The sequence below is a fragment of the Scyliorhinus torazame genome, chromosome 4 (assembly GCF_047496885.1).
Source record: "Scyliorhinus torazame isolate Kashiwa2021f chromosome 4, sScyTor2.1, whole genome shotgun sequence".
NCBI lineage: Eukaryota > Metazoa > Chordata > Chondrichthyes > Carcharhiniformes > Scyliorhinidae > Scyliorhinus > Scyliorhinus torazame.
In genome coordinates, this window is record NC_092710.1 from 24,331,086 (window position 1) to 24,358,699 (window position 27,614).

The following is a 27,614-nucleotide window of genomic DNA, read 5'->3' on the forward strand; positions in this document are numbered from 1 at the left end:
AAAATTTTTAAATTAAAAAAAGGTATATTTTCCATTTAAGGGGCAATTTAGCGTGGTCAATCCACCTACCTACACATCATTGGGCTGTGGGGGTGAAACCCACGTAGACACAGGGAGAATGTGAAAACTCCACACGGACAGTGACCCGGAGCCGGGATCGAACCCTGGTCCTCAGCGCCATGAGGCAGCAGTGCTAACCACTGCGCCACCATGCCTTTCCCTGATACAAATTACACTGCTTTAGAATACTGATGACAGTGGTGTATATAAAGAGTATATTATTAATGTTTGTCAAACACGCAGGTACTAAAGCCCTCCCCCCCCCCCCATTTCTCACTGCACAGTATGGAGCACTCACGATATTGGAAGAAACGAATCCGTTCTTGAGCAGAGCTCCCCTGAGGTGAGGCAATCAGTCTGCTCTGTGTGTGGCAGTCACAGAGTGGGGGGGATTTGAGACAAGGCTTGAATGGAGACCCGAGTGTGGAGTCAGCAGCCTACAGACCGAGTGGAGTGTGCGTTGCCCATCATCCCCTGGTAAATCCCCAAATTTGAGCCTGAGTATGTAGCATGCGTGAGCGAGAGAGAGCGCGAGATAGAGAGAAATGGGAGTTTGCAGAAATGAGGGAGGGGATATGATTGCGCGCTCACCTGCTCACAGATGGAGCGGAAGCCTTCGTCCTCCATCCGGTCCAGTTCAAAGGTCTCCCCCAGCAAGGGGTTGAAAGGTTTGCCTGTCCGGAAGACGGTGGTGGAGTACGAGGACACGGTGAATGCAGCCACGTAGCACAGCTGCTCTAAGGCATTCTCACACTTTGAGGCTCGATCTAGCAGCTCATGATACTCCAAGTCCTCCGTTAACCGCTGCAGCATCGACAGCGGCTCATTGAAGTTAACCTGTTTGGCAGCGGAGAGAATAGAAGGTCAAAGTGAGAGCTTGATACAGTCTTCCCGGAGTCCGAAGAATTCAATCGATTAACCCCATCGAGTCCACATCAGCCTTCTGCGGAGCGATCCGCTCAGTACCAATACTCCCTCATGAGCCCTAACCATTTATACGCTCAACTATCCATCTAATTTCCTTTTGAAATCACTGATAATCTCCGTCCCGCTACCCGCCTCATGGGTCCGGAGTCAACAACCCATCGCATGGGCCAAGATTGAGAGAGACTGAGCAACTTGGGCCTATATTCGCTGGAGTTTAAAAGATGTGGGGAGATCTAATTAAGGTAGGGAAGATGCTGAAGGGGATTGATTGGGTAGACACAGAGCTAATGTTTCCCCTTATTGAACAGCCCAGATCAAGGGGCCTTAGTTTTCAGCTAAGATTTAAAGCCGAAACGAGGAGGGTCGAGAATCTGTGGAATTCTCCACCCACTCCGGTGGACGATCGAACACAAACCAAATGTGAGGAGATAAGATAGGGTTGTAATTAGCAGCGGGATGAACCATTTTGGGAGGTGGACATGAGGCCGAGATGAGTGGGCAGCACGGTAGCCTTGTGGGTAGCACAATTGCTTCACAGCTCCATGGTCCCAGGTTCGATTACAGCTTGGGTCGCTGTCTGTGCGGAGTCTGCACGTCCTCCCCGTGTGTGCGTGGGTTTCCTCCGGGTGCTCCGGTTTCCTCCCACAGCCCAAAGATGTGCAGGTTAGGTGGATTGGCCGTGCTAAATTGCCCTTAGTGTCCAAAATTGCCCTTAGTGTTGGGTGGGGTTACTGGGTTATGGGGATAGGGTGGAGGTGTTGACCTTGGGTAGGGTGCTTTTTCCAAGAGCCGGTGCAGACTCGATGGGCCGAATGAATGGCCTCCTTCTGCACTGTAAATTCTATGATTCTATGAGATCAACTATGATTGTATTGAACGGCGGAGCGGGCTGCTCCTAGTTCTGATGTAGATCAGACCAAGTAAGGACGGCAAATGTCCGAAGAACATTCCCCTCCCAATCTCTGGTGCCGCAGGCATCCCAATCCCTCCTCGTGTAAACCAAGAGGCGGCACCATCGAAGCTGCCAGCACCCAGCCAGTGTCCTGGCAGGCCCATTGGCGTGGGTTCGCACCAACAGCGAGTGCCCAGCTGTCGCCAGGCCTCTGGCTCTGACCGTTCCTTCCCCTCGGGTGACCGTCTGCAGGGCTGCACTCACAGGCATGGGGATCTTGGACAGCTCCTTCCCGATGCAGTTCTTCATGATGCTCCAGAGGTTGAGGCTGTAGTTTGGTTTTGTCGGGGATACGGTTCCGCCGCTCCTGCTTGCTATCCTTGCTGGCGAGTTCCACGGTGCTGGTGCTCGAGCTGGTGTTGCTGCTCGACATCTGCTCATCCAATATCTGGGACAAAGAGAGAGAAAAATCCCCACACAGTCAAATCATGACCTGACGCAGGCACACGTCACAGAGTGAGGCCATTTGAGGGGAGTATGTGGGAGGGGGCATCCGAGGTAGAAGGCGTCGATGGTGGGGGTAGCGGGGGAAAAGGGCAGATACACTTGTGGGGCAGGGGATTTGGATAAGTGAGTCATGGAAGGGGAAGGAGGTGTTTGGAAAGATATGGGATGATGGGTGAATGGGAGTTGCAGGAACGACTAGGGAAGAATGGAGTACTGGAGGGGTGGGGAAGAGATGGGCGAGGGGGGAAGAGGAGAATGGGGGCGAGGGGGGAAGAGGAGAATGGGGGCGAGGGGGGAAGAGGAGGAATGGGGGCGAGGGGGGAAGAGGAGAATGGGGGCGAGGGGGGAAGAGGAGAATGGGGGCGAGGGGGGAAGAGGAGAATGGGGGCGAGGGGGGAAGAGGAGAATGGGGGCGAGGGGGGAAGAGGAGAATGGGGGCGAGGGGGGAAGAGGAGAATGGGGGCGAGGGGGGAAGAGGAGAATGGGGGCGAGGGGGGAAGAGGAGAATGGGGGCGAGGGGGGAAGAGGAGAATGGGGGCGAGGGGGGAAGAGGAGAATGGGGGCGAGGGAAGAGGAGAAGGGGCGGGGAAGAGGAGAAGGGGGGCGGGGAAGAGGAGAAGGGGGCGGGGAAGAGGAGAAGGGGGCGGGGAAGAGGAGAAGGGGGCGGGGAAGAGGAGAAGGGGGCGGGGGAAGAGGAGAAGGGGGCGGGGAAGAGGAGAAGGGGGCGGGGGAAGAGGAGAAGGGGGCGGGGGAAGAGGAGAAGGGGGCGGGGAAGAGGAGAAGGGGGCGGGGGAAGAGGAGAAGGGGCGGGGGAAGAGGAGAAGGGGGCGGGGGAAGAGGAGAAGGGGGCGGGGGAAGAGGAGAAGGGGGCGGGAAAGAGGAGAAGGGGCGGGGGAAGAGGAGAAGGGGGCGGGGAAGAGGAGAAGGGGGGCGGGGGAAGAGGAGAAGGGGGCGGGGGAAGAGGAGAAGGGGGCGGGGAAGAGGAGAAGGGGGCGGGGGAAGAGGAGAAGGGGGCGGGGAAGAGGAGAAGGGGGCGGGGGAAGAGGAGAAGGGGGCGGGGGAAGAGGAGAAGGGGGCGGGGGAAGAGGAGAAGGGGGCGGGGGAAGAGGAGAAGGGGGCGGGGGAAGAGGAGAAGGGGGCGGGGGAAGAGGAGAAGGGGGCGGGGGAAGAGGAGAAGGGGGCGGGGAAGAGGAGAGAGGGGCGGGGGGAAGAGGAGAAGGGGCGGGGGAAGAGGAGAAGGGGCGGGGGAAGAGGAGAAGGGGGCGGGGAAGAGGAGAAGGGGGCGGGGAAGAGGAGAAGGGGGCGGGGGAAGAGGAGAAGGGGGCGGGGAAGAGGAGAAGGGGGCGGGGGAAGAGGAGAAGGGGGCGGGGAAGAGGAGAAGGGGGCGGGGAAGAGGAGAAGGGGGCGGGGGAAGAGGAGAAGGGGGCGGGGGAAGAGGAGAAGGGGGCGGGGGAAGAGGAGAAGGGGGCGGGGAAGAGGAGAAGGGGGCGGGGGAAGAGGAGAAGGGGCGGGGAAGAGGAGAAGGGGGCGGGGGAAGAGGAGAAGGGGGCGGGGGAAGAGGAGAAGGGGCGGGGGAAGAGGAGAAGGGGCGGGGGAAGAGGAGAAGGGGCGGGGGAAGAGGAGAAGGGGCGGGGAAGAGGAGAAGGGGGCGGGGAAGAGAGAAGGGGGCGGGGAAGAGGAGAAGGGGCGGGGGAAGAGGAGAAGGGGGCGGGGAAGAGGAGAAGGGGGCGGGGAAGAGGAGAGGGGGCGGGGGAAGAGGAGAAGGGGGGCGGGGGAAGAGGAGAGGGGGCGGGGGAAGAGGAGAAGGGGGGCGGGGAAGAGGAGAAGGGGGGCGGGGGAAGAGGAGAAGGGGGCGGGGGAAGAGAGAAGGGGGCGGGGGTAGAGGAGAAGGGGGGTGGGGGTAGAGGAGAAGGGGGTGGGGTAGAGGAGAAGGGGGTGGGGGTAGAGGAGAAGGGGGGTGGGGGTAGAGGAGAAGGGGGTGGGGGTAGAGGAGAAGGGGGTGGGGGTAGAGGAGAAGGGGGTGGGGGTAGAGGAGAAGGGGGTGGGGTAGAGGAGAAGGGGGGGTAGGGGGGGGGTAGAGAAGGGGGTGGGGTAGAGGAGAAGGGGGGTGGGGTAGAGGAGAAGGGGGGTGGGGGTAGAGGAGAAGTGGGGTGGGGGTAGAGGAGAAGGGGGGTGGGGGTAGAGGAGAAGGGGGTGGGGGTAGAGGAGAAGGGGGGGGCGGGGAAGAGGAGAAGGGGGGCGGGGGAAGAGGAGAAGGGGGCGGGGGAAGAGGAGAAGGGGCGGGGAAGAGGAGAAGGGGCGGGGAAGAGGAGAAGGGGGCGGGGAAGAGGAGAAGGGGGCGGGGAAGAGGAGAAGGGGGCGGGGAAGAGGAGAAGGGGGCGGGGGAAGAGGAGAAGGGGGCGGGGGAAGAGGAGAAGGGGGCGGGGAAGAGGAGAAGGGGGCGGGGAAGAGGAGAAGGGGGCGGGGAAGAGGAGAAGGGGGCGGGGAAGAGGAGAAGGGGCGGGGGAAGAGGAGAAGGGGGCGGGGAAGAGGAGAAGGGGGGCGGGGAAGAGGAGAAGGGGGCGGGGGAAGAGGAGAAGGGGGCGGGGGAAGAGGAGAAGGGGGCGGGGGAAGAGGAGAAGGGGGCGGGGGAAGAGGAGAAGGGGGCGGGGAAGAGGAGAAGGGGGCGGGGGAAGAGGAGAAGGGGCGGGGGAAGAGGAGAAGGGGGGCGGGGGAAGAGGAGAAGGGGGCGGGGGAAGAGGAGAAGGGGGCGGGGGTAGAGGAGAAGGGGGCGGGGGTAGAGGAGAAGGGGGTGGGGTAGAGGAGAAGGGGGTGGGGTAGAGGAGAAGGGGGGTGGGGTAGAGGAGAAGGGGGGTGGGGGTAGAGGAGAAGGGGGGTGGGGGTAGAGGAGAAGGGGGGTGGGGTAGAGGAAGGGGGGTGGGGGTAGAGGAGAAGGGGGGTGGGGGTAGAGGAGAAGGGGGGTGGGGGTAGAGGAGAAGGGGGGTGGGGGTAGAGGAGAAGGGGGGTGGGGGGTAGAGGAGAAGGGGGGTGGGGGTAGAGGAGAAGGGGGGTGGGGGTAGAGGAGAAGGGGGGTGGGGGTAGAGGAGAAGGGGGGTGGGGGTAGAGGAGAAGGGGGGTGGGGTAGAGGAGAAGGGGGGTGGGGGTAGAGGAGAAGGGGGGTGGGGGTAGAGGAGAAGGGGGGGTGGGGGTAGAGGAGAAGGGGGGTGGGGGTAGAGGAGAAGGGGGTGGGGGTAGAGGGAAGGGGGGTGGGGTAGAGGAGAAGGGGGGTGGGGGTAGAGGAGAAGGGGGGTGGGGGTAGAGGAGAAGGGGGGTGGGGGTAGAGGAGAAGGGGGGTGGGGGTAGAGGAGAAGGGGGGTGGGGTAGGGAGAAGGGGGGTGGGGGTAGAGGAGAAGGGGGGTGGGGGTAGAGGAGAAGGGGGGTGGGGGTAGGGAGAGGGGGTGGGGTAGAGGAGAAGGGGGGTGGGGGTAGAGGAGAAGGGGGGTGGGGGTAGAGGAGAAGGGGGGTGGGGGTAGAGGAGAAGGGGGGTGGGGGTAGAGGAGAAGGGGGTGGGGGGTAGAGGAGAATGGGGGCAGGGTAGAGGAGAATGGAGTCAGGGTAGAGGAGAATGGGGGGGTGGGAAGGGAGGAGAGGAGAATGAAGGGGGGAGGAGGGGAAGGAGAATGAAGGGGGAGAAGTAGTGATGGAATACCTCTCGTCTGTGAACCTGAGCCTTTATTCAGTCACCGTCTGCTCTGAGTCTTGCTATCCACTCGTGCTGTTCCTTTCTTTTCCTCCTCTTTCTGTCTTTCTCTCTGCCTGCCTCTGTCTCTCTCACTACCAACTCTCCACATGACTGCTGCTTCTTCCCCAGCTCAACTCCCTCCTGTGCCTCTCACGCCGGGACAATCTCCGTTCCATTTCTGACTTTGAGACATTCTAAAAAAGCAAGAACAGCAGCCCTCTTCCTTGGCGAGGGACTGGCAGGGCGTTGGAGACAGGGCAGGGACAGTGTGGGGCTGGGGAAGGGAGATAAACACAGGGAATAGACACGTGTAAAAACTATGACAAGGTCAGACCCGGAAAGATGCAACGTCAAACTCCCGCAACACAAGACCATTTTGACAATCATCCCCATTGAAAATAGGTTAATCACTATCCCAACAAATGCAGGAAATGGCCACTCTGTCCCCTCGCTCCTGCTCATGGCTGATCTGCCCACCCACCGAAATCTCCAGTCGTCACAACTGCGACACAGCATCCAGGCTGATCAGCGACTCTCCCTTCCTCCCGCACGATTGTTAAGCCCCCCCAGAGACGCAGCTACACTATTACCCTGTCCACCGTACACAACCAGTCCTGCTGATGGTCCTCTGCCCAATTAAACCTTCTCGCCTTGTCCATCAGCTCCTCTTCCCCCAGCCCCAAACCACATCGATCCACACTTTCCTGAAGGGCATGACCCATCTCCGATCTTGTACCTCTTTCAGCGCCTCCATAATGCTGCCTATGATACCGAGACCAGAACTGCTCACAGTAATTCCCAAGTGTCAACTGGCCAATGTCCTGTCAGACGTTTACAGAACTTCTATTAGGCAGGGTGCGCGTCGGGAGTTGAGATGGGGAGGGGGGGGGGGGGGGGGGGGGGGGGAGAGATCGCACTGCGGCGGGGGGGGGCGAGGGGAGGAAGCGGGGGGGCGAGGGGGAGGAAGCGAGGGGGCGAAGCGAGGGGGCGAGGGGGGAAGCGGGGGGGGCGTGGGGGGCAGCGGGGGGGGCGAGGGGGGAAGCGGGGGGCGAGGGGGGGAAGCGGGGGGGCGAGGGGGGGAAGCGGGGGGGCGAGGGGGGGAAGCGGGGGGGCGTGGGGGGAAGCGGGGGGGCGAGGGGGGGAAGCGGGGGGGCGAGGGGGGGAAGCGGGGGGGGCGAGGGGGGAAGCGGGGGGGCGTGGGGGGAAGCGGGCGGGGGCGCGGGGGGCGCGGGGGGGAGCGGGGCGAGGGGGGAAGCGGGGGGGCGAGGGGGGGAAGCGAGGGGGCGAGGGGGGGAAGCGAGGGGGCGAGGGGGGGAAGCGAGGGGGCGAGGGGGGGAAGCGAGGGGGCGAGGGGGGGAAGCGAGGGGGCGAGGGGGGAAGCGAGGGGGCGAGGGGGGGAAGCGAGGGGGCGAGGGGGGGAAGCGAGGGGGGCGAGGGGGGAAGCGGGGGGCGAGGGGGGAAGCGGGGGGGCGAGGGGGGAAGCGGGGGGGCGAGGGGGGAAGCGGGGGGGCGAGGGGGAAGCGGGGGGGCGAGGGGGGAAGCGGGGGGGCGAGGGGGGAAGCGGGGGGGGCGAGGGGGGAAGCGGGGGGGGCGAGGGGGGAAGCGGGGGGGCGAGGGGGAAGCGGGGGGGCGAGGGGGGAAGCGGGGGGGCGAGGGGGGAAGCGGGGGGGCGAGGGGGGAAGCGGGGGGGGCGAGGGGGGAAGCGGGGGGGCGAGGGGGGAAGCGGGGGGGCGAGGGGGGAAGCGGGGGGGCGAGGGGGGAAGCGGGGGGGCGAGGGGGAAGCGGGGGGGCGAGGGGGGAAGCGGGGGGGCGAGGGGGGAAGCGGGGGGGCGAGGGGGAAGCGGGGGGGGCGAGGGGGGAAGCGGGGGGGCGAGGGGGGAAGCGGGGGGGGGGCGAGGGGGGGAAGCGGGGGGGGCGAGGGGGGAAGCGGGGGGCGAGGGGGGAAGCGGGGGGGGGGCGAGGGGGGGAAGCGGGGGGGCGAGGGGGGAAGCGGGGGGGGCGAGGGGGGAAGCGGGGGGGCGAGGGGGGAAGCGGGGGGGGCGAGGGGGGAAGCGGGGGGGCGAGGGGGGAAGCGGGGGGGGGCGAGGGGGGAAGCGGGGGGGGCGAGGGGGGAAGCGGGGGGGCGAGGGGGAAGCGGGGGGGCGAGGGGGGGAAGCGGGGGGGGCGAGGGGGAAGCGGGGGGGCGAGGGGGGAAGCGGGGGGGGGGCGAGGGGGGAGGAAGCGGGGGGGCGAGGGGGGAAGCGGGGGGGCGAGGGGGGAAGCGGGGGGGCGAGGGGGGAAGCGGGGGGGCGAGGGGGAAGCGGGGGGGCGAGGGGGAAGCGGGGGGGCGAGGGGGGAAGCGGGGGGGCGAGGGGGGAAGCGGGGGGGCGAGGGGGGAAGCGGGGGGGCGAGGGGGGAAGCGGGGGGCGAGGGGGAAGCGGGGGGGCGAGGGGGGGGAAGCGGGGGGGCGAGGGGGGAAGCGGGGGGGCGAGGGGGGAAGCGGGGGGCGAGGGGGGAAGCGGGGGGGCGAGGGGGAAGCGGGGGGGCGAGGGGGGAAGCGGGGGGGGCGAGGGGGGAAGCGGGGGGGCGAGGGGGGAAGCGGGGGGGCGAGGGGGGAAGCGGGGGGGCGAGGGGGGAAGCGGGGGGGCGAGGGGGAAGCGGGGGGCGAGGGGGAAGCGGGGGACGAGGGGGGAAGCGGGGGGACGAGGGGGGGAAGCGGGGGGACGAGGGGGAAGCGGGGACGAGGGGGGGAAGCGGGGGGGCGAGGGGGGAAGCGGGGGGGGCGAGGGGGGGAAGCGGGGGGGCGAGGGGGGAAGCGGGGGGGCGAGGGGGGGAAGCGGGGGGGCGAGGGGGGAAGCGGGGGGGGCGAGGGGGGGAAGCGGGGGGGCGAGGGGGGAAGCGGGGGGGCGAGGGGGGAAGCGGGGGGGGCGAGGGGGGGAAGCGGGGGGGCGAGGGGGGAAGCGGGGGGGCGAGGGGGGAAGCGGGGGGGCGAGGGGGGAAGCGGGGGGGGCGAGGGGGGAAGCGGGGGGGCGAGGGGGGAAGCGGGGGGGCGAGGGGGGGAAGCGGGGGGGCGAGGGGGGAAGCGGGGGGGCGAGGGGGGAAGCGGGGGGGGCGAGGGGGGAAGCGGGGGGGCGAGGGGGGAAGCGGGGGGGCGAGGGGGGAAGCGGGGGGGCGAGGGGGGAGCGGGGGGGGCGAGGGGGGAAGCGGGGGGGCGAGGGGGGAAGCGGGGGGGCGAGGGGGGAAGCGGGGGGGCGAGGGGGGAAGCGGGGGGGGCGAGGGGGGAAGCGGGGGGGGCGAGGGGGAAGCGGGGGGGCGAGGGGGGAAGCGGGGGGGCGAGGGGGGGAAGCGGGGGGAAGCGGGGGGCGAGGGGGGAAGCGGGGGGGGCGAGGGGGGAAGCGGGGGGGCGAGGGGGAAGCGGGGGGGCGAGGGGGGGAAGCGGGGGGGCGAGGGGGGAAGCGGGGGGGGCGAGGGGGGAAGCGGGGGGGCGAGGGGGGAAGCGGGGGGGCGAGGGGGGAAGCGGGGGGGCGAGGGGGGAAGCGGGGGGGGCGAGGGGGGAAGCGGGGGGGCGAGGGGGGAAGCGGGGGGGCGAGGGGGGAAGTGGGGGGGGGGCGAATCGGGGGGTCCGGGTAAGAGCAGGGTGTCAGCAGAATGAATCGGGCAGCTCCTTCAGGGGAGCCGACATCTTCCAAGGAATTCCCCAATCGCCTTTCCAAAGCCAGGAATGATTCTGCACTCCACCACTTTCAGACAGTGCACTCCACTCACTCCAGGCCCCTTTGTAATAATAAATTCCCCCTGCGGTGTAGGAATTTGAGATATGTTGTATTTTCGGTAGTTGGTGAAGTCAGGGTTAAATCCTGGGCTAGTGTGTGTCTGACTGCTGCAGTCATGTTTTAAGAGAGCTTGAAAGACAACTAAAGCTTTGGGAGGTAGTGGTGCAATTAAGCCATCGTAAAAAGCTTGGGCCAATGGAGTTTTGTTTGGATAAGGGGGCTCCTTGTGGATTTCAGCTTGGTAAGATGATGCCGTTATTGGGTAGAGCCAAGTTATCAGGCATTTTGCAGAAAGCAGGTCAGTGGAGTTTTAGATGAAGCAAGCAGTTTGCTCTCTGCAATTCAGTTCCAGGTATTGGCAGTCTTTCCAAGCAGTTCAGACCTGTCTGATTAAGTGAGCAGAAGCAGCTTCAGAAGACATCGAACAGTACAGCACAGAACAGGCCCTTCGGCCCTCGATGTTGTGCCGAGCATTGTCCGAACCCAAGATCAAGCTATCCCACTCCCTGTTATTCTGGTGTGCTCCATGTGCCTATCCAATAACCGCTTGAAAGTTCCTAAAGTGTCCAACTCCACTATCACAGCAGGCAGTCCATTCCACACCCTAACCACTCTCTGAGTAAAGAACCTACCTCGGACATCCCTCCTGTATCTCCCACCCTGAATCCTATAGCTATGCCCCCTTGTAACAGCTACATCCACCCGAGGAAATAGTCTCTGAATGTCCACTCTATCTATCCCCCCTCATTATCTTATACACCTCTATTAAGTCACCTCTCATCCTCCTCCACTCCAAAGAGAAAAGCCCTAGTTCCCTCAACCTTTCCTCATAAGACCTACCCTCCAATCCAGGCAGCATCCTGGTCAATCTCCTTTGCACCCTTTCCAATGCTTCCACATCCTTCCTATAATGAGGTGACCAGAACTGCACACAATACTCTTAAATGTGGTCTCACCAGGGTCATGTATAGTTGCAGCATCGTCAGATTTTCTGCATGGTACTGACAGGAGTCAGATCTTGTCTTTAAAGCAATGGCACGAGATTGCTCTTTCTCAAACAACATTTCTACAGCCGGTATCCCCCCCCACTCCCCCCACCCCCCCCGCAGGTATCCCTATGTGCTAATGGCAGTTAAAGTGGATTGAGTGCGGAGATGGTGTTTGTTGTTGTTTGAGTGGGGGGAAAATAGCAGTTAACGGTATTGTATTCACTGTATTAAGTAGCATTGTTTAAGGAGCAAGTGTAAGCTATTTTCTGGTGTGATGTTAAAGATATCGTGTTGGTAAAGAAGTTTGTTTGAAAATACCCCATCACTATTTCTTAGTGAAATCACTCCGGGAGCAAAGTATCCTTTCCTCACAGTTTTAGAATATTAAAATAAAATATTGAGGTTTCTGTCCAATATCCTAGCCACTGTCTGGTATCGCAATGCACCCCTACCCATCGTGTCTTAGTACACTCTTGGCAATGGTTGCAATCTTGCACTTCCCTAACTGCGTAACGTCGCCACTCCAAACCTGCACCCCCCTCCCCTCCCCTCCCTCCCCCGCGCAAACCCGTTGAACTATTGTCAATTCCACCTTTCTGGTCAACCTCGGCATCATTTCGGCCCAACATTTCAGCCTTCATCCTGCTGAAAGGGACAACTGACAGAAAGTCCGGAGGGATAGGGAAGGAGGAAATAAAGAGACAAAGAGAGAGAGAGAGAGAACATAATTACCTGGGAGGCAGTGAAGGACCCGTGAGACCTGGAGGTGGCTGTGCACAAATTAAAGGGCAGCTGGCGATAGTGATGCAAAATGCAGGCAGTGTCCTGGGGCTTTTTAAATTGGAGCACAAAAAGGAAGTTGGCGCAAACCTCCATGCAGGACTGGTTCAGACCAAACTAGGTGTCGTGTCCATCCGATTCTGGACTCCCGCGCTTCAGGAAGGAGGTGAAAGCTTGGGAGAATTCACAGAAAAAAAATTACGCCAATAGTTCCAGAGGTAAGGAAAGTCACCGAAGGGGGCAGCTTGGGTGAAGCTGGGGAATGCTCTGCGGAGAGAAGGGACAGTCGAGAGGAGGCTTGACAGGACGCGTTCAATATCGTTCAGGGCCTGCACAGGGCAGATAGAGAGAAACCGCTCTCAGTGTGAAGGGAGAGAGTGAAGACACAGATTTAACGTGAGTGGCTCAAGAACCATGAGGACCCGTTGCGAAATTGGTTAGGATCCAGAGTGTATTAAAAAAAAAAGATTGTGCGTTCATGGGACGTGAGCGTCACCGGCTGGGCCTGCATTTATTGCCAACCCCTAACAGTTAAGAGTCAACTGCATTGCTGTGGTTCTGGAGTCACATGTAGGCCAGGCCGGGTAAGGACGGCAGATTTCCTTTCTGAAAGGGACCGTCCGGAATGGTGGAGCAGTCCACTACTGCTCCTAACTCGGACGTTTCGCAACTGGCTCAGCAGCTTCAATTGTGGCTTTCCAAAGGGAATGGAATGAACGCTAAAACGATTCTTTTAAAACTTCAGGGAGACAGGAAAAGGGCAGGGGAGTGGGGCTCGCAGGAAAGGGCAGGGGAGTGGGGCTCGCAGGAAAGGGCAGGGGAGTGGGGCTCGCAGGAAAGGGCAGAGGAGCGGGGCTCGCAGGAAAGGGCAGGGGAGCGGGGCTCGTAGGAAAGGGCAGGGGAGCGGGGCTCGCAGGAAAGGGCAGGGGAGCGGGGCTCGCAGGAAAGGGCAGGGGTGTGGGGCTCGCAGGAAAGGGCAGGGGTGTGGGGCTCGCAGGAAAGGGCAGGTGAGTGGGGCTCGCAGGAAAGGGCAGGGGTGTGGGGCTCGCAGGAAAGGGCAGGTGAATGGGGCTCGCAGGAAAGGGCAGGGGAGTGGGGCTCGCAGGAAAGGGCAGGTGAATGGGGCTCACAGGGAAGGGCAGGTGAATGGGGCTCGCAGGAAAGGGCGGGGGAGTGGGGCTCGCAGGAAAGGGCAGGTGAATGGGGCTCGCAGGAAAGGGCAGGTGAATGGGGCTCCCAGGAAAGGGCAGGTGAGTGGGGCTCGCAGGAAAGGGGAGTGGGGCTCGCAGGAAAGGGCAGGGGAGTGGGGCTCGCAGGAAAGGGCAGGGGAGTGGGGCTCGCAGGAAAGGGCAGGGGAGTGGGGCTCGCAGGAAAGGGCAGGTGAGTGGGGCTCGCAGGAAAGGGCAGGTGAGTGGGACTCGCAGGAAAGGGCAGGTGAGTGGGACTCGCAGGAAAGGGGAGTGGGGCTCGCAGGAAAGGGCAGGTGAGTGGGGCTCGCAGTAAAAGGCAGGTGAGTGGGGCTCGCAGAGGCCGATAGTGTGAACCTGCCAGCCTCTGCGTTGCAAGAATCCCACGATTCCATTCAGAGCCCCTCCCATCTCCTTCACTGTGTTCCGCTTCTATCCACTGTGACGGAATAGGAAGCTAATTATGAATGGAGCAATGTGCCGAAGACCTGGAGGACTTTCTAATTTGACTCCTTCCACCCCTCCCCCACCCTTGGCCCCAATTCCACCACATCCCCAAAACCTCCCAGACCTTTCGCCAGCACAACAAGTAGCCCCCCCCCCCCCCCACCCGAAGCAGACAAAGAGCTGGATAAGACGAGCGGAAATCGAATACTCACTTGGTCTTCGAAGGTTCCCTCACTGCTGGCGCCACTGATATTGCTGCCTGTCCTCCTGTAACCAGAGCACCCATGTTACTGAGAGAATCTGTACACAACAGCTCACACAGTCACGCCAGGGAGAGGGATCACCAACATCTTCAGCATAGAGGGTACAGAGGAAACAGTAGCTATGATAAGCTTTGGTTGATACCGGAAAAGGCATCTGAAGAGTCACCTGGTAGGGGAGAGGAAATTAAAACTGGGCTGAAGGAGTTTACAGAGTTAAGGAGGGTTGTAGGGGTTGGAGGAGGTTACAGAGATGGGGAGGGTTGTCGGGGCTGGAGGAGGTTACAGAGATAGGGAGGGTTGTAGGGGCTGGAGGAGGTTACAGAGATAGGGAGGGTTGTAGGGGCTGGAGGAGGTTACAGAGATAGGGAGGGTTGTAGGGGCTTGAGGAGGTTACAGAGATAGGGAGGGTTGTAGAGGCTGGAGGAGGTTACAGAGATAGGGAGGGTTGTAGGGGCTGGAGGAGGTTACAGAGATGGGGAGGGTTGTAGAGGCTGGAGGAGGTTACAGAGATAGGGAGGGTTGTAGGGGCTGGAGGAGGTTACAGAGATAGGGAGGGTTGTAGGGGCTGGAGGAGGTTACAGAGATAGGGAGGATCATAGGGGGCTGGAAGAGGTTACAGAGATGAGAGGTTTGTAGGTGGTTTACATAGAGAGGATAGATGGGTCTGGAGGAGATTACAGAGATAGGGAGGGTTGTAGGGGCAGGAGGAGGTTACAGAGATAGGGAGGATTGTACGGGCTGGGGGAGGTTACAGAGATAGGGAGGGTTGTAGTGGCTGGAGGAGGTTACAGAGATAGGGTGGGTTGTAGTGGCAGGACGAGGTTACAGAGATAGGGAGGGACGGTAGGGGCTGGAGGCGGTTAGAGAGATAGGGAGGGTTGTAGGGGCTGGAGGAGGTTACAGAGATAGGGAGGGGTGTAGTGGCTGGAGGAGGTTACAGAGATAGGGAGGGTTGTCGGGGCTGGAGGAGGTTACAGGGATGAGAAGGATTGTAGGAAGTGGAGGAGGTTTACAGAGATACGAGGGATATCAGGGCTGGAGAAAGTTCAGGGATAGAGTGTGCTATGGAACATTGCAGTAGCCACAATAAGAGTATGGGTTCAGCTCAAATCATTGGAATCAGTGTCTCATTAACCACTGGATTTGGCTTGTTCAGACAGAAATCACAACCATAACATCTTTCTCTTCCTCTCTATCATGCCTCGAACATCCTTAGGATACCCCAAAATGCTGCACGGCCCATGGCTCGTGTTGCTTTGCTGCTATTTTTACACAGCCAGATCCCTACAACCTACAAGGGGAGTGGAGGTGATGAATGATGCTGAGAGGAAATTAGATAGGAGTTTGAGGCTACACGAATACAGCAGGGAAATGGGGCTGATATGACTGCTCTGCAGTGGGCCAGCATGGATCCGATGGGGGGAATGGCCGACTCCTGTGCCATGCCAATATTACCAACCCCGCAAGGCGGCCCGAGATGGTGAGGGGCACGGGGTATGAGGGAATTCTTTCTTTTCTGTTTTTGTGCATGCAAAGTCCGAGCTCACAAACATAGTTAGGCTGCAGAGAAACCTTCTGGAAGTAGGGCAGGGAGCTTTAGGCCCAGAGATTGGGAGAGCTGGGAAAGGGGAAGAGGACCTTGGGGAGGAAAAACTGACGTAGTACAGCTCCTGTGACCTCTGGTACCGGGTGAAGCAAATCCCCAGCAGCAACACTGACCTGTGGTATCGCGAGTCAGCCTGTACCGTGATAAACTCTGCCACATCCTCCATGGCGTCAAAGAACTCGTTCTCATCATCCTCGTCACTCAGGTCCCGGCTACCGGTGCTCCCTGAAAACACAAAGCGGTTCACCAGGCCAGGAGGACAACAAGGAGAAAGGAAGGGACGAGACAGAGTAAGCGGCCCCGCAACAGAATCAGCGAGGCATAATCTGGGCTGTCCCTGCTGTGCGTGAGCATGGCTCTCAGTAACACAACGGGAGTGATCAGGACAACTCAGCACTGGGCCGAGATTGAAGCCTTGGGCCTTTCCTGCTCTCAGCAAAGTCAAGTGCCACACTGGACAGCGCAGGTTGTAAACGGCTTCGGTCACCACCCGGTTCTCCACCATTGGCAACTTTCAACTACTTCAGACCAAAGCTCTAATTCCCTCCCTCAGCCTTTCCACCATCTGTCTCTCTCTCCCCCTCCCTCTCTCCGGTGCTTTATGGCACATTAAAATCCAGCTCTTTGGCCAAGCTTTTGGTCAGCTGTCCTAATATTCGAGATGTGGAGATGCCGGCGTTGGACTGGGGTGAGCACAGTACGAAGTCTTACAACACCAGGTTAAAGTCCAACAGGTTTGTTTCGATGTCACTAGCTTTCGGAGCGCTGCTCCTTCCTCAGGTGAATATTCGAGGCCCAGGGTGGAATTTGGATAGTACTCGTGACACACCTCGGGATGTTGCATTATGTAAAAGACTGCCCCGTAAAATGAAAGTAGGAGAGAAAAGGGGATCAAAACGCTACACAAGTCAGCTGAGTGGGAGGGAATGGATGCTGACCCGAGCGCAGCATACACCCGAGCGCAGGTCAGATAGGCCGAATGCGCTGTATAATCCAGATCATTCTGAACGTGGGAAAGCAGAGCGAGAAATGAGCTCACAAATGACAAGAAAATTGGTGGCTTGGTAAATGGCAAGGAGGCAAAAGCCTGAGAATACAGGACGGTAGAGAATTTAACCCTGAAGTGAGGGGTCAAGCATTTTGGGAGGTTAAACAAGGTAAGGGAACACACAATGAACGGCAGGACGCGAGGAAATACGGATCAGAGGGGCCTTGGGGTGCATTTCCATAGGTCTGAAGGCAGAAGGACAGATACAGTAGGTGGTTACGAAGCCATATGGGATACCTGCTTTTATTAACTGAGGCATAGAATATAAGAGCAGGGAGGTTACGGTGGAGCAGTATAAAACACTGGTTACACCACAGCTGGAATAGGGTGTACAGTACCAGTTGCCACACTGTACAAAAGATGTGATTGCACTAGAAAGGGTGCAGAGGAGATTCACCAGGACATTGTCTCGGTTGGAACATGTCCGCTATGAAGAGAGGCTGGGTTTTCTTCCTTAGAGCAGAGAAGCTGGAGGGGAGACCTGACTGAGGTGTACAGAATTAGGAGGGTGGTGGTTAGGCTGGAGAGGAAGAAATCTCTCCCCATAGTAGAGGGGTCAATAACCAGGGGACGACAGGTTTTAGGTCACGTGCTGTAGATTTAGAGGCAAATTGAGGGCGGCACGTGGCGCAGTGGTTAGCACCGGTGCCTCGCGGCGCCAGAAACCCAGGTTCAGTTCCGGCCTCGGGTGACTGTCTGTGTGGAGTTTGCACCGCCTCCCCTCGCCTGCGTGGGTTTCCTCCGGGTGCTCTGATTTCCTCCCACAGTCCAACAATGTGGTTTGGTGGGGTTCTGGGGATAGGGTGCGGGAGTGGGCCTAGGTGGGATGCTCTTTCAGAGGGTCGGTGCAGATCCAGCGGGCTGCATGGCCTCCTTCTCCACTGTATAGTTCTAAATACTTTTTCACCGAGGGTGGTGGGAATTTGGAACTGGCTGCCTGAAAGGGTGGTGGAGGTAGGAGCCCTCAACATTTAAGAAGCATTTCGATGAGCACTTGAAACATCACAGCGCACACAGCTGTGCGGCACGTGCTGGAAAATGGGATTGGAATAGATCGGGGCTGGATGGCCGGCACAAACACAATGAATAGCCACTTTTAGAACTCAGATTTTGACAGTAGGCCACTCAAGAAATCTGTTCCACCATTCAGACAGATGGCTGACATTCTACACAAGTCCCACATTCCTGGCTGCTCCTCATATTGCTGAATACCCTGAGGAAGGGCAGAATGTCCAATTCACCTCACAGCACGTCTTTCGGGACTTGTGGGAGGAAACCCACGCAGACACGGGGGGAACGTGCAAACTCCGCACGGCCAGTGACCCAAGCCGGGAATCGAACCTGGGACCCTGGAGCTGTGAAGCAACAGTGCTGCCCACCTCGGTGTACCCGAACAGGCGCCGGAATGTGGTGACTAGGGGCTTCTCACAGTAACGTCATTGCAGTGCTAATGTGAGCCACCTTGTGACAGTAATAAAGATTATCTCAGCGTCGAGTACACCCGACGACCGAGTGCCCAAAGTTCGAGGAGGTAGAGAAGTAAAATATTCACAACCCTCAGAGTGAAGACATTTTTATGCAGCTCAGTCCCAAATGGCAACCCCTGCATTCCAAGGCTGCAAGAATCCTTTGCTTTAGACCCTGTAGCCCGGGGAGACATCCTTCCAGCATCTACCCTGTTGGATCCTTTAACAGTTTTACATGTTTCAATGTGTCACCCCTCGTTCTTCAAAACCCCAGGAAAACCCGCTCATTTTTGCAGAATTTTACGTTGCCTGGGTGGGTGCACGCCAGACCCGGAAGTGAATTAAATTGTGCGGGAAACCTTCGGTGGGGGGGATGGAGACCGGGGGGGGGGGGTTTCGGGCGCACACCAGAGTTGGAAGCTTGCCCACCAATCAAGCAAGCAATTTAGCACACGAATGATCTTTATTGGAGTCACAAGTATACTTACATTAACACTGCAATGAAGTTACTTTGAAAAGCCCCTAGTCGCCACATTCCGGCGCCTGTTTGAGTACACAGAGAATTCAGAATGTCCAAATTACCGAACCTGCATATCTTTCGGGCCGTGTGGGAGGAAACCGGAGCACCCGGAGGAAACCCATGCAGACACGGGGAGAACGTGCAGATTCCGCACAGACAGCGACCCGAGCCGGGAATCGAACCCGGCACCCTGGAGCTGTGAAGCAACAGTGCTAATCACTGTGCTACCGTGCCACCAATAGGGGTCAATTGGACTCAATTCTACACAGCCTGGCTGTGGTTACAGTTGATTGGCCAGGGCATTAAAGGTTTTAGCTTCAAACTCGGCCCAAGGGCGCAACGTCAGAACTATAATAAAATGAATAACCGTGTCCCGGGATGGATGCTCTGTGGTGGAGGTCACAGTTTGAAAGGTGCGCTCGACGGAGCATGGGCGAGTTGAGATGGATTTTTGTTAAGCCAAAGTATTAAGGAAGATGTGCCCAAGGCAGGTATATGGAGTTAGGCCACTGATCAGCCATCATCTCATTAAATGGTGGGATAGGCTCAGAAGGCCGAATGGCCTCCTCCAGTCCCGGAGTTGTTGCAGTGCGTTCTTGCGGATGTTCCACACTGCTGCCACTGTGTGTGTGTGTGTGTGTGTGTGTGTGTGTGTGTGTGTGTGTGTGTGTGTGTGTGTGCAGGGACTGGACGGAAGGTGAACTCGGAACGCTGGAAGGAGAGGCGCTCGCACTGCAGCAGCGCTTACCTTTGGCGGAGCCAGCGCTGAGCGAGCTGGAGGCGGGCAGGACCGTGGCTCCGCGGAACGCTCGCTCCAGGTTGTTGTGCTGTTTGGCCAGCTGCTCCAGGGTCTCCTCGAGTCGTATCCGCTGCTCCCGCTCGTGCTGGAGGGCTTTCTGCCACTTCTTACTGTGCGTCTGTGCCAACAGCAGGAAGTCACGACAGGCCTGCAAAAAAATAAATGCAGAGAAAGTACGCGTTAAGCGGAGGTAAAGGACAGAGTGGGAGCTGGATTAACATCAGTAGAGATACAGTCAATAACACAGGGTGCTGGGGGAGAGGGGTTACTGAGTGACAGTGTGAGGGAGCTGGATTAACATCAGTAGAGATACAGTCAATAACACAGGGTGCTGGGGGAGAGGGGTTACTGAGTGACAGTGTGAGGGAGCTGGGGGAGAGGGGTTACTGAGTGACAGTGTGAGGGTGCTGGGGGAGAGGGGTTACTGAGTGTCAGTGTGAGGTAGCTGGATTAACATCAGTAGAGATACAGTCAGTAACACAGGGTGCTGGGGGAGAGGGGTTACTGAGTGACAGTGTGAGGGAGCTGGGGGAGAGGGGTTACTGAGTGACAGTGTGAGGGTGCTGGGGGAGAGGGGTTACTGAGTGACAGTGTGAGGGAGCTGGATTAACATCAGTAGAGATTCAGTCAGTAACACAGGGTGCTGGGGGAGAGGGGTTACTGAGTGACAGTGTGAGGGAGCTGGATTAACATCAGTAGAGATACAGTCAGTAACACAGGGTGCTGGGGGAGAGGGGTTACTGAGTGACAGTGTGAGGGAGCTGGATTAACATCAGTAGAGATACAGTCAGTAACACAGGGTGCTGGGGGAGAGGGGTTACTGAGTGACAGTGTGAGGGAGCTGGATTAACATCAGTAGAGATACAGTCAGTAACACAGGGTGCTGGGGAATAGGGGTTACTGAGTGTCAGTGTGAGGGAGCTGGGGGAGAGGGGTTACTGAGTGTCAGTGTGAGGGAGCTGGATTAACATCAGTAGAGATACAGTCAGTAACACAGGGTGCTGGGGGAGAGGGGTTACTGAGTGACAGTGTGAGGGAGCTGGGGGAGAGGGGTTACTGAGTGTCAGTGTGAGGGAGCTGGATTAACATCAGTACAGATACAGTCAGTAACAGAGGGTGCTGGGGGAGAGGGGTTACTGAGTGTCAGTGTGAGGGAGCTGGATTAACATCAGTAGAGATACAGTCAGTAACACAAGGTGCTGGGGGGAGAGGGGTTACTGAGTGACAGTGTGAGGGAGCTGGATTAACATCAGTAGAGATACAGTCAGTAACACAAGGTGCTGGGGGGAGAGGGGTTACTGAGTGACAGTGAGGGGGAGCTGGATTAACATCAGTACAGATACAGTCAGTAACACAGGGTGCTGGGGGAGAGGGGTTACTGAGTGACAGTGTGAGGGAGCGGGATTAACATCAGTAGAGATACAGTCAGTAACACAGGTTGCTGGGGGAGAGGGGTTACTGAGTGACAATGAGGGAGCTGGATTAACATCAGTAGAGACACAGTCAGTAACACAGGGTGCTGGGGGAGAGGGGTTACTGAGTGACAGTGTGAGAGAGCTGGATTAACATCAGTAGAGATACAGTCAGTAACAGGGTGCTGGGGGGAGAGGGGTTACTAAGTGAGTGTGAGGGAGCTGGATTAACATCAGTAGAGATACAGTCAGTAACACAGGGTGCTGGGGGAGAGGGGTTACTGAGTGACAGTGTGAGGGAGCTGGATTAACATCAGTAGAGATACAGTCAGTAACACAGGGTGCTGGGGGGAGAGGGGTTACTGAGTGACAGTGTGAGGGAGCTGGATTAACATCAGTAGAGATACAGTCAGTAACACTGGGTGCTGTGGGAGAGGGGTTACTGAGTGTCAGTGTGAGGGAGCTGGATTAACATCAGTACAGATACAGTCAGTAACAGAGGGTGCTGGGGGAGAGGGGTTACTGAGTGTCAGTGTGAGGGAGCTGGATTAACATCAGTAGAGATACAGTCAGTAACACAAGGTGCTGGGGGGAGAGGGGTTACTGAGTGACAGTGTGAGGGAGCTGGATTAACATCAGTAGAGATACAGTCAGTAACACAAGGTGCTGGGGGGAGAGGGGTTACTGAGTGACAGTGAGGGGGAGCTGGATTAACATCAGTACAGATACAGTCAGTAACACAGGGTGCTGGGGGAGAGGGGTTACTGAGTGACAGTGTGAGGGAGCGGGATTAACATCAGTAGAGATACAGTCAGTAACACAGGTTGCTGGGGGAGAGGGGTTACTGAGTGACAATGAGGGAGCTGGATTAACATCAGTAGAGACACAGTCAGTAACACAGGGTGCTGGGGGAGAGGGGTTACTGAGTGACAGTGTGAGAGAGCTGGATTAACATCAGTAGAGATACAGTCAGTAACAGGGTGCTGGGGGGAGAGGGGTTACTAAGTGAGTGTGAGGGAGCTGGATTAACATCAGTAGAGATACAGTCAGTAACACAGGGTGCTGGGGGAGAGGGGTTACTGAGTGAGTGTGAGGGAGCTGGATTAACATCAGTAGAGATACAGTCAGTAACACAGGGTGCTGGGGGGAGAGGGGTTACTGAGTGACAGTGTGAGGGAGCTGGATTAACATCAGTAGAGATACAGTCAGTAACACTGGGTGCTGTGGGAGAGGGGTTACTGAGTGACAGTGTGAGAGAGCTGGATTAACATCAGTAGAGATAGTCAGTAACAGAGTGTTGGGGAGGGGTATCAATGTGTGACAGTGTGAGGGAGTTCAAATGGGCAGTAGTAGCAGTCAGTAACGCGATGGTGGGGGTGAGGGTTTAGTGTGTCAGTCACAACGATACAGTAATGTTGGCAGATGGCCACGCATTGGCTCACGTTGATCATGGCGTTGGAGGTGATGCGGAAGAGTGTGGCTCGCTCGTTGACTTGTTTAATCTTCTCGGAGCTCTCAGGAGGCAGCTTGAGGTTCTCCAGCTCGCTCAGCGAGCGCTGTAAGGCGGTGCCGTGCTTGGCGATGAGGTCATTGCAAGTCGAAAGATCCTCCACCTTGCTGGTGAGAATCCGAAGCGTGTTCTGCACTTCTGTTTTGTCTGTCTGGGAGGCTGGCTCCTCATCTGCAGAGTCATCTTCAAAAAAAAAGGAGAACATCAAATAAGAGGGAGAGTTAGGCCACAATCTTCGCTGGGGGGCTGGCTGGGTGGGGGGGCAGAGATCTATTCTTCAATCGCCTTCAGCCAGAATTTGTACATTCCTCCTGTGTCTGTGGGTTTCACAGTACAGGAGGCCACTTGGCCCATCCAGTCTGCACCGGCTCTTGGAAAGAGCACCCTACCCAAGCCCACACCTCCACCCTGTCCCCATAACCCAGTAACCCCACCCAACACCAAGGGCAATTTTGGACACCAAGGGCAATTTAGAATGGCCAATCCACCTAACCTGCACACCTTTGGACTGTGGGAGGAAACCGGAGCACCCGGAGGAAACCCACGCACACGCGGGGGAGAACGTGCAGACTCCGCACAGACAGTGACCCAAGCCGGGAATCGAACCTGGGACCCTGGAGCTGTGAAGCAACAGTGCTAACCACTGTGCTACCGTGCTGCCCAGGGTTTCGTCCGGGTGTTTCGGAGAAGAGAAGGAGATCAGATGAATCAATTACACCCATCTAGGGCGATTAAAGCTTCATTTGCATTGCCACAAGTTATCCAACCATTACCAAATATCCAGTGCCTCATTCGGTGCTCACTTCACCTCCTCTCCTGGGACAGTAAATTTATTGCATCACAGGCAGCAAGGTGGCTCAGTGCTGCCAACAGCGCCGAGGACCCAGGTTCGATCCCGGCCCCGGATCACTGTGTGGAGTTTGCACATTCTCCCCGTGTCTGCGTGGGTTTCGCCCCCACAACCCAAAGATGTGCAGATCAAGTGGATTGGCCACTCGAAATTGCCCCTTAATTGGAACAAAATCTAAGTGGGTACACTAAATGTATTAAATTTAAAAAATCCATCCCAATATATTGTGGCTAACAGGGCATAAGAGAGAAATAATAAACGGGTGAATCAAGTGCTGAGAGGCAGGTTGGAGTGTATGGCCCACATAAGAGTTCTTTATACAAATGCATGCAGTGTAAGGAATAAATTCAGTGAGCTGCAGACACAAGTTCGGCAGGATGGTCAGGACTGGGAACTTAACATTGCAGGTTATAGGGTTTACAGGATGGATAGAGAAAATGGCAGGGGTATTGGGGGGGGGGTCTGTGGGGAAAGAGCCTTACTGATTAGAAACAGAATCAGTTCATTGGTGAGCGGGGATATAAGGGGAGAGCATCCGCTGGAGCGCTAGTGGGTGGACCTTAAGAACAGTAAAGTTGTGTATCTGCGCCTGGTAGCAACTTGGAAGTGCTAGAATGCAAAAATTAGGCATGTGCGTCGCAACGGCACAGAACCAATAATGAGGGATTTTAACATAGTTGGGAGAGGCAGTCAGGCACCTGTCAAAAAGATAGTGAATTGCTAGAGTGTTGGGGACAATTTCCCACATCAATACGGATGCAAGACAACAAGCAATATCGGATTTAATGAGTAATGAGCCAGATTTAAGTAGTAACCTAATTGTGCGTGAAAAGCGATCATAACACGATCGAGTTCGATATAAAGCTTGAAAGTAAAAAGCACAAATCAGCCGCAAGAATTTGACATTTCGGGAAGGCTGACTTTAATGAGCTGAGACGGAAACAGTCCTCAGTAAACTGGGGAAATCTGCTCATGGGTAAAAGTACTGAGGAATAGTGGAGGATATTTAAAGAAACATTTAACACAAAACAGAACGAATTTATATCCCCGAGGGGGAAATGCTCCACTTCACAGAAAAGACAGCCACGGACAACGGAAGATAAAGGGACAGCATAAAACGGAGAGAAAGGGCTGACAGAAATGCAAAAACATGACCGATCCGGCCGAATGGGAACAATACAAAGACCAGCAAAGAGCCACAAAGCACAAGAGCTACGAAAAGGGATTATGAAAGGAAACTTGCAAGGGTGATCAAAATCAATAAGCGGTTTTATAGTTACATAAAGAGAAAGCGGGTGGTGAGGAGCAATGTTAAAGACTGAGAGTGGGGAGGTACTGTCAGTGAGTGCGGGGAAATGGCAGGCCTGTTGAATAATTACGTTGCCTCAGTATTTACAGCAGAAAAAGACTCTGACGTATCGAAGTCCCAAAGACATTATAGTGGACCGAGGACAAGAATTAAGGAGTAAAACACCGATAATGAGGAAATGAATGAAATGAAGAAATTAAGGAAACTAGAGTGACAAATTTCCCCAGGACCTGATGGTTTCCGGAGGGTGTTAAAGGAAGTAGGGAAGCAGATTGTAGATGCCCCAACTATAATCTTTCAGATTATAATCGTCTCTCAGGATTGGAAAATCGCCACTGTCGCTCCGCTTTTTAAGGGCGAAAGAGGAAAACCAGCGAATTACAGACCAGTTTGCCCAACATCTGTTGTGGGGAAACTGTTGGCGTCTAATCAAGGAGGGGGCAACTGAAAATCTGGAAAATTGTCAATCATTCAGAGCCAGCTTGGATTAATGCCAGGCAGGTCATGCCAGACGAACCTTTGAGTGTCGATGGACATTGTTTATATGGACTTTCAGCTAAAAGTTCCCCATCAGAGACTGCTAACTAAGGGAGAAGACAACGGAAATGAGGGCAAATTACAGCATACAACTATGCCGATGATACAAAATTGGGTGGCATTGCAGACAGTGCAGATGACAGCATAAGATTACAAAGGGTTTTGATAGACGAGGTGAATGGGCAAATCTGTGGCAGGTGGAATTCAAAATAAGTGTGTGAGAGGTGATCCATTTTGGATCAAAAAGGATAGATCAGGGTACTTTCTAGATGGTATGAAGCCAAATTCAGTGGATGTCCAAAGAGATCTGGGAGTTCAGGTGCATAGATTTTCAACGTACCACGAACAAGTGCAGAAAATAAGCAAAAAGGCTAATGGAATGCTGGCCTTGATATGTCATAGATAGAATTTACAGTGCAGAAGGAGGCCATTCGGCCCATCAAGTCTGCACCGGCTCTTGAAAAGAGCACCCTACCCAAGCCCACACCTCCACCCTAAGACCATAACCCAGTAACCCCACTTAACACCAAGGGCAATTTTGGACACGAAGGGCAATTTATCATGGCCAATCCACCTAACCCGCACATCTTTGGACTGTGGGAGGAAACCGGAGCACCCGGAGGAAACCCACACACACACGGGGAGGATGTGCAGACTCCGCACAGACAGTGACCCAAGCCCGGAATTGAACCTGGGACCCTGGAGCTGTGAAACAATTGAGTTAACCACTGTGCTACCGTGCTGCCCGTTGCTACTGTGAGGGACTGGAAGAGACAGAAGTTATGCTGCAGCTTTACAAATCCCTGGTTAGACCCCACTTGGCAGATGGTGAGCAGATCTGGGCAGCACACCTTCAGAAGGATAGATTAGCCTTGGAGGGACTGCAAAGTAGGTTTACAAAAATGATACCTGGACTACAGAGGTTCACGTATGAGGAGAGATTACACAAATTGTGCTCTTTTTTGCTGGAAGGTTGAGGGGTGATCTGATCAAAGTCTCCAACATATTAACAGGAAAAGGCACGGTATATGAAGATAAACCTTCCCATTGGTTGGAGATTCTAGAACTAAGGGGGGGCTTAATCTACAAAATAGGGCCAGACCGTTCAGGAGAGATGTTAGGGAGCACGTGTACACACAAAAGGGTGGGAAGGGTTTGGAATTCTCTCCCACAAATGGCAATTCATGCTCGATCAGTTGTTCATTTTAAATTTGAAAATGTTTTGTTGAGGAAAGATATTAAGGGATATGGGCCACAGATCAGCCATAATTTCATTGAATGGCAGCAGGGTTGAAGGCCTACTCCTGTTCCTACATCTCCCCTCGGGCATCCCCCAATGCCCTGGGTCAGTGTAACACTGTGCCCGTAGACAGTTAACCTCATTGCCCGCCCCACCACCTCCTACCTGACTCCGCCTGCATCTTGACGGCCTTGGCCTTGGCCAGTTCTAGGGCGGTGATCCAGCGCTGCCTCTCCACCTCCGAGCTAGCCTTCAGGTGGTAGGTCTGAGCTCCACCGTTGGAGATGATGAAGTTGCACGAGTCCTCCACGGTGATGTTGGCAGTGGCGAGGTTTATCGTCCCACGGCACGTGTGGCCCATCTCCGCCTGGGTCCTTGGGTCAGAGTGAAGAGAGGGAGGCGGAGAGAGAGAGAGAGAGAGAGAGAGAGAAAGTACAGTTAAGAAATCTGCACCTGCTATGCAACCAATCCAAGGCACACGTTCCCCATTTATTGCTGGGATGGGTCACAGACACCTTTTCCCATTGGGAAGGGCTGAACAAGCAAAGTCTTTGCTTCGTCGAGAAAATGCAAGTCCCCAGAGGATTAACAAATGATGTACTCGAGGGAGTTTGAGCAGCTTCAGGGTGCAAATTAAAACACAGAACCTCAAAACGAACCAGAAAAGAGGCAACAACATTCAATACAGAGTAGCCCACTTGATCACACCCTATCCACCACTTTTTCATGTGTGGAGACGGCACAAAACACAGCATCCAAATTGTGTAAAGCAAGATTCCACAGCTACGTGATAACTAACAGGTGACCCTTCCTTCAGGGATTTAATTGAGGGGCAAATGTTGGGGCCAGGTCAGCGACGAGAACTCTCCTGCTTTTCTTCCAATAGTGGCTCTTTGACCCCTCGCATCTCGGCAAGATGGCTACATCTGCAGAAAGTGCACCCAATTGGAGCTCCTCACAGACCGCATGGTTCGTTTGGAGCAGCAGGTGGATGCACTTTGGAGCATGCAGGTGGCGGAAAGCGTCATAGGTAGAAGTTATATAAATGTGGGCACACCCAAGGTGGAGGCAGAGAAATGGGTGACCACCAGAAGGGGCAGGAATCCCCTGTGGTTGTCCCCTTCGCGAACAGGTATACCCCATTGGATTCTGTCAGGGGGGGATAGCCTATCAGGGGAAAACAGCAGCTGCCAGAGCAGTGGCACTACAGCTGGCTCTGATGTTCAGCTGGGAGGGTCAAAGCGCAGAAGAGCAATAGTCATAGGGGACTCTATAGTCAGGGGCACAGATAGGCGCTTGTGTCACGTGAAAGAGACTCCAGGATGGTATGTTGCCTCCCTGGTGCCAGGGTCCAGGATGTCTCAGAACGGGTAGCGGGAACAGTGACCACAATTCAGTAAGTTTTAAAGTGCTGGTGGACAAAGATAAGAGTGGTCCTAGGGTGATGTTTTAAATTGGGGGAAGGCTAATTATAACAACATTAGGCGGGTACTGAAGAACCTAGATTGGGGGTAAATCAACATCGGTCATGTGGGAGGCTTTCAAATGGCAGTTGAAAGGAATTCAGGACCGGCATGTTCCTGTGCGGAAGAAGGATAAATACGGCAAATTTCGCGATCCTTGGATAACGAGGGATATTGTAGGCCTCGTCAAAAAGAAAAAGGAGGCATTTGTCAGGGCTAGAAGGCTGGGAACAGACGAAGCCTGTGTGGAATATAAGGAAAGTAGGAAGGAACTTAAGCAAGGAGTCAGGAGGGCTAGAAGGGGTCACGAAAAGTCATTGGCCAATAGG

The 27,614-nt window shown here is 56.8% G+C and overlaps 1 protein-coding gene across 1 annotated transcript in view; it reads right to left on the reverse strand.

Annotated features, from left to right (window-relative positions):
• Window positions 1-27,614, reverse strand: part of LOC140411296 (oxysterol-binding protein 1-like) — a 238,302-nt gene that overhangs the window by 165,609 nt on the left and 45,079 nt on the right. Inside the window, 8 exon segments of the mRNA XM_072500418.1 lie at window positions 652-897; window positions 2,144-2,221; window positions 2,223-2,327; window positions 13,475-13,529; window positions 15,245-15,356; window positions 18,914-19,112; window positions 21,819-22,069; window positions 25,988-26,196. Of these exon segments, the coding sequence (XP_072356519.1) occupies window positions 652-897; window positions 2,144-2,221; window positions 2,223-2,327; window positions 13,475-13,529; window positions 15,245-15,356; window positions 18,914-19,112; window positions 21,819-22,069; window positions 25,988-26,196 (1,255 nt within the window).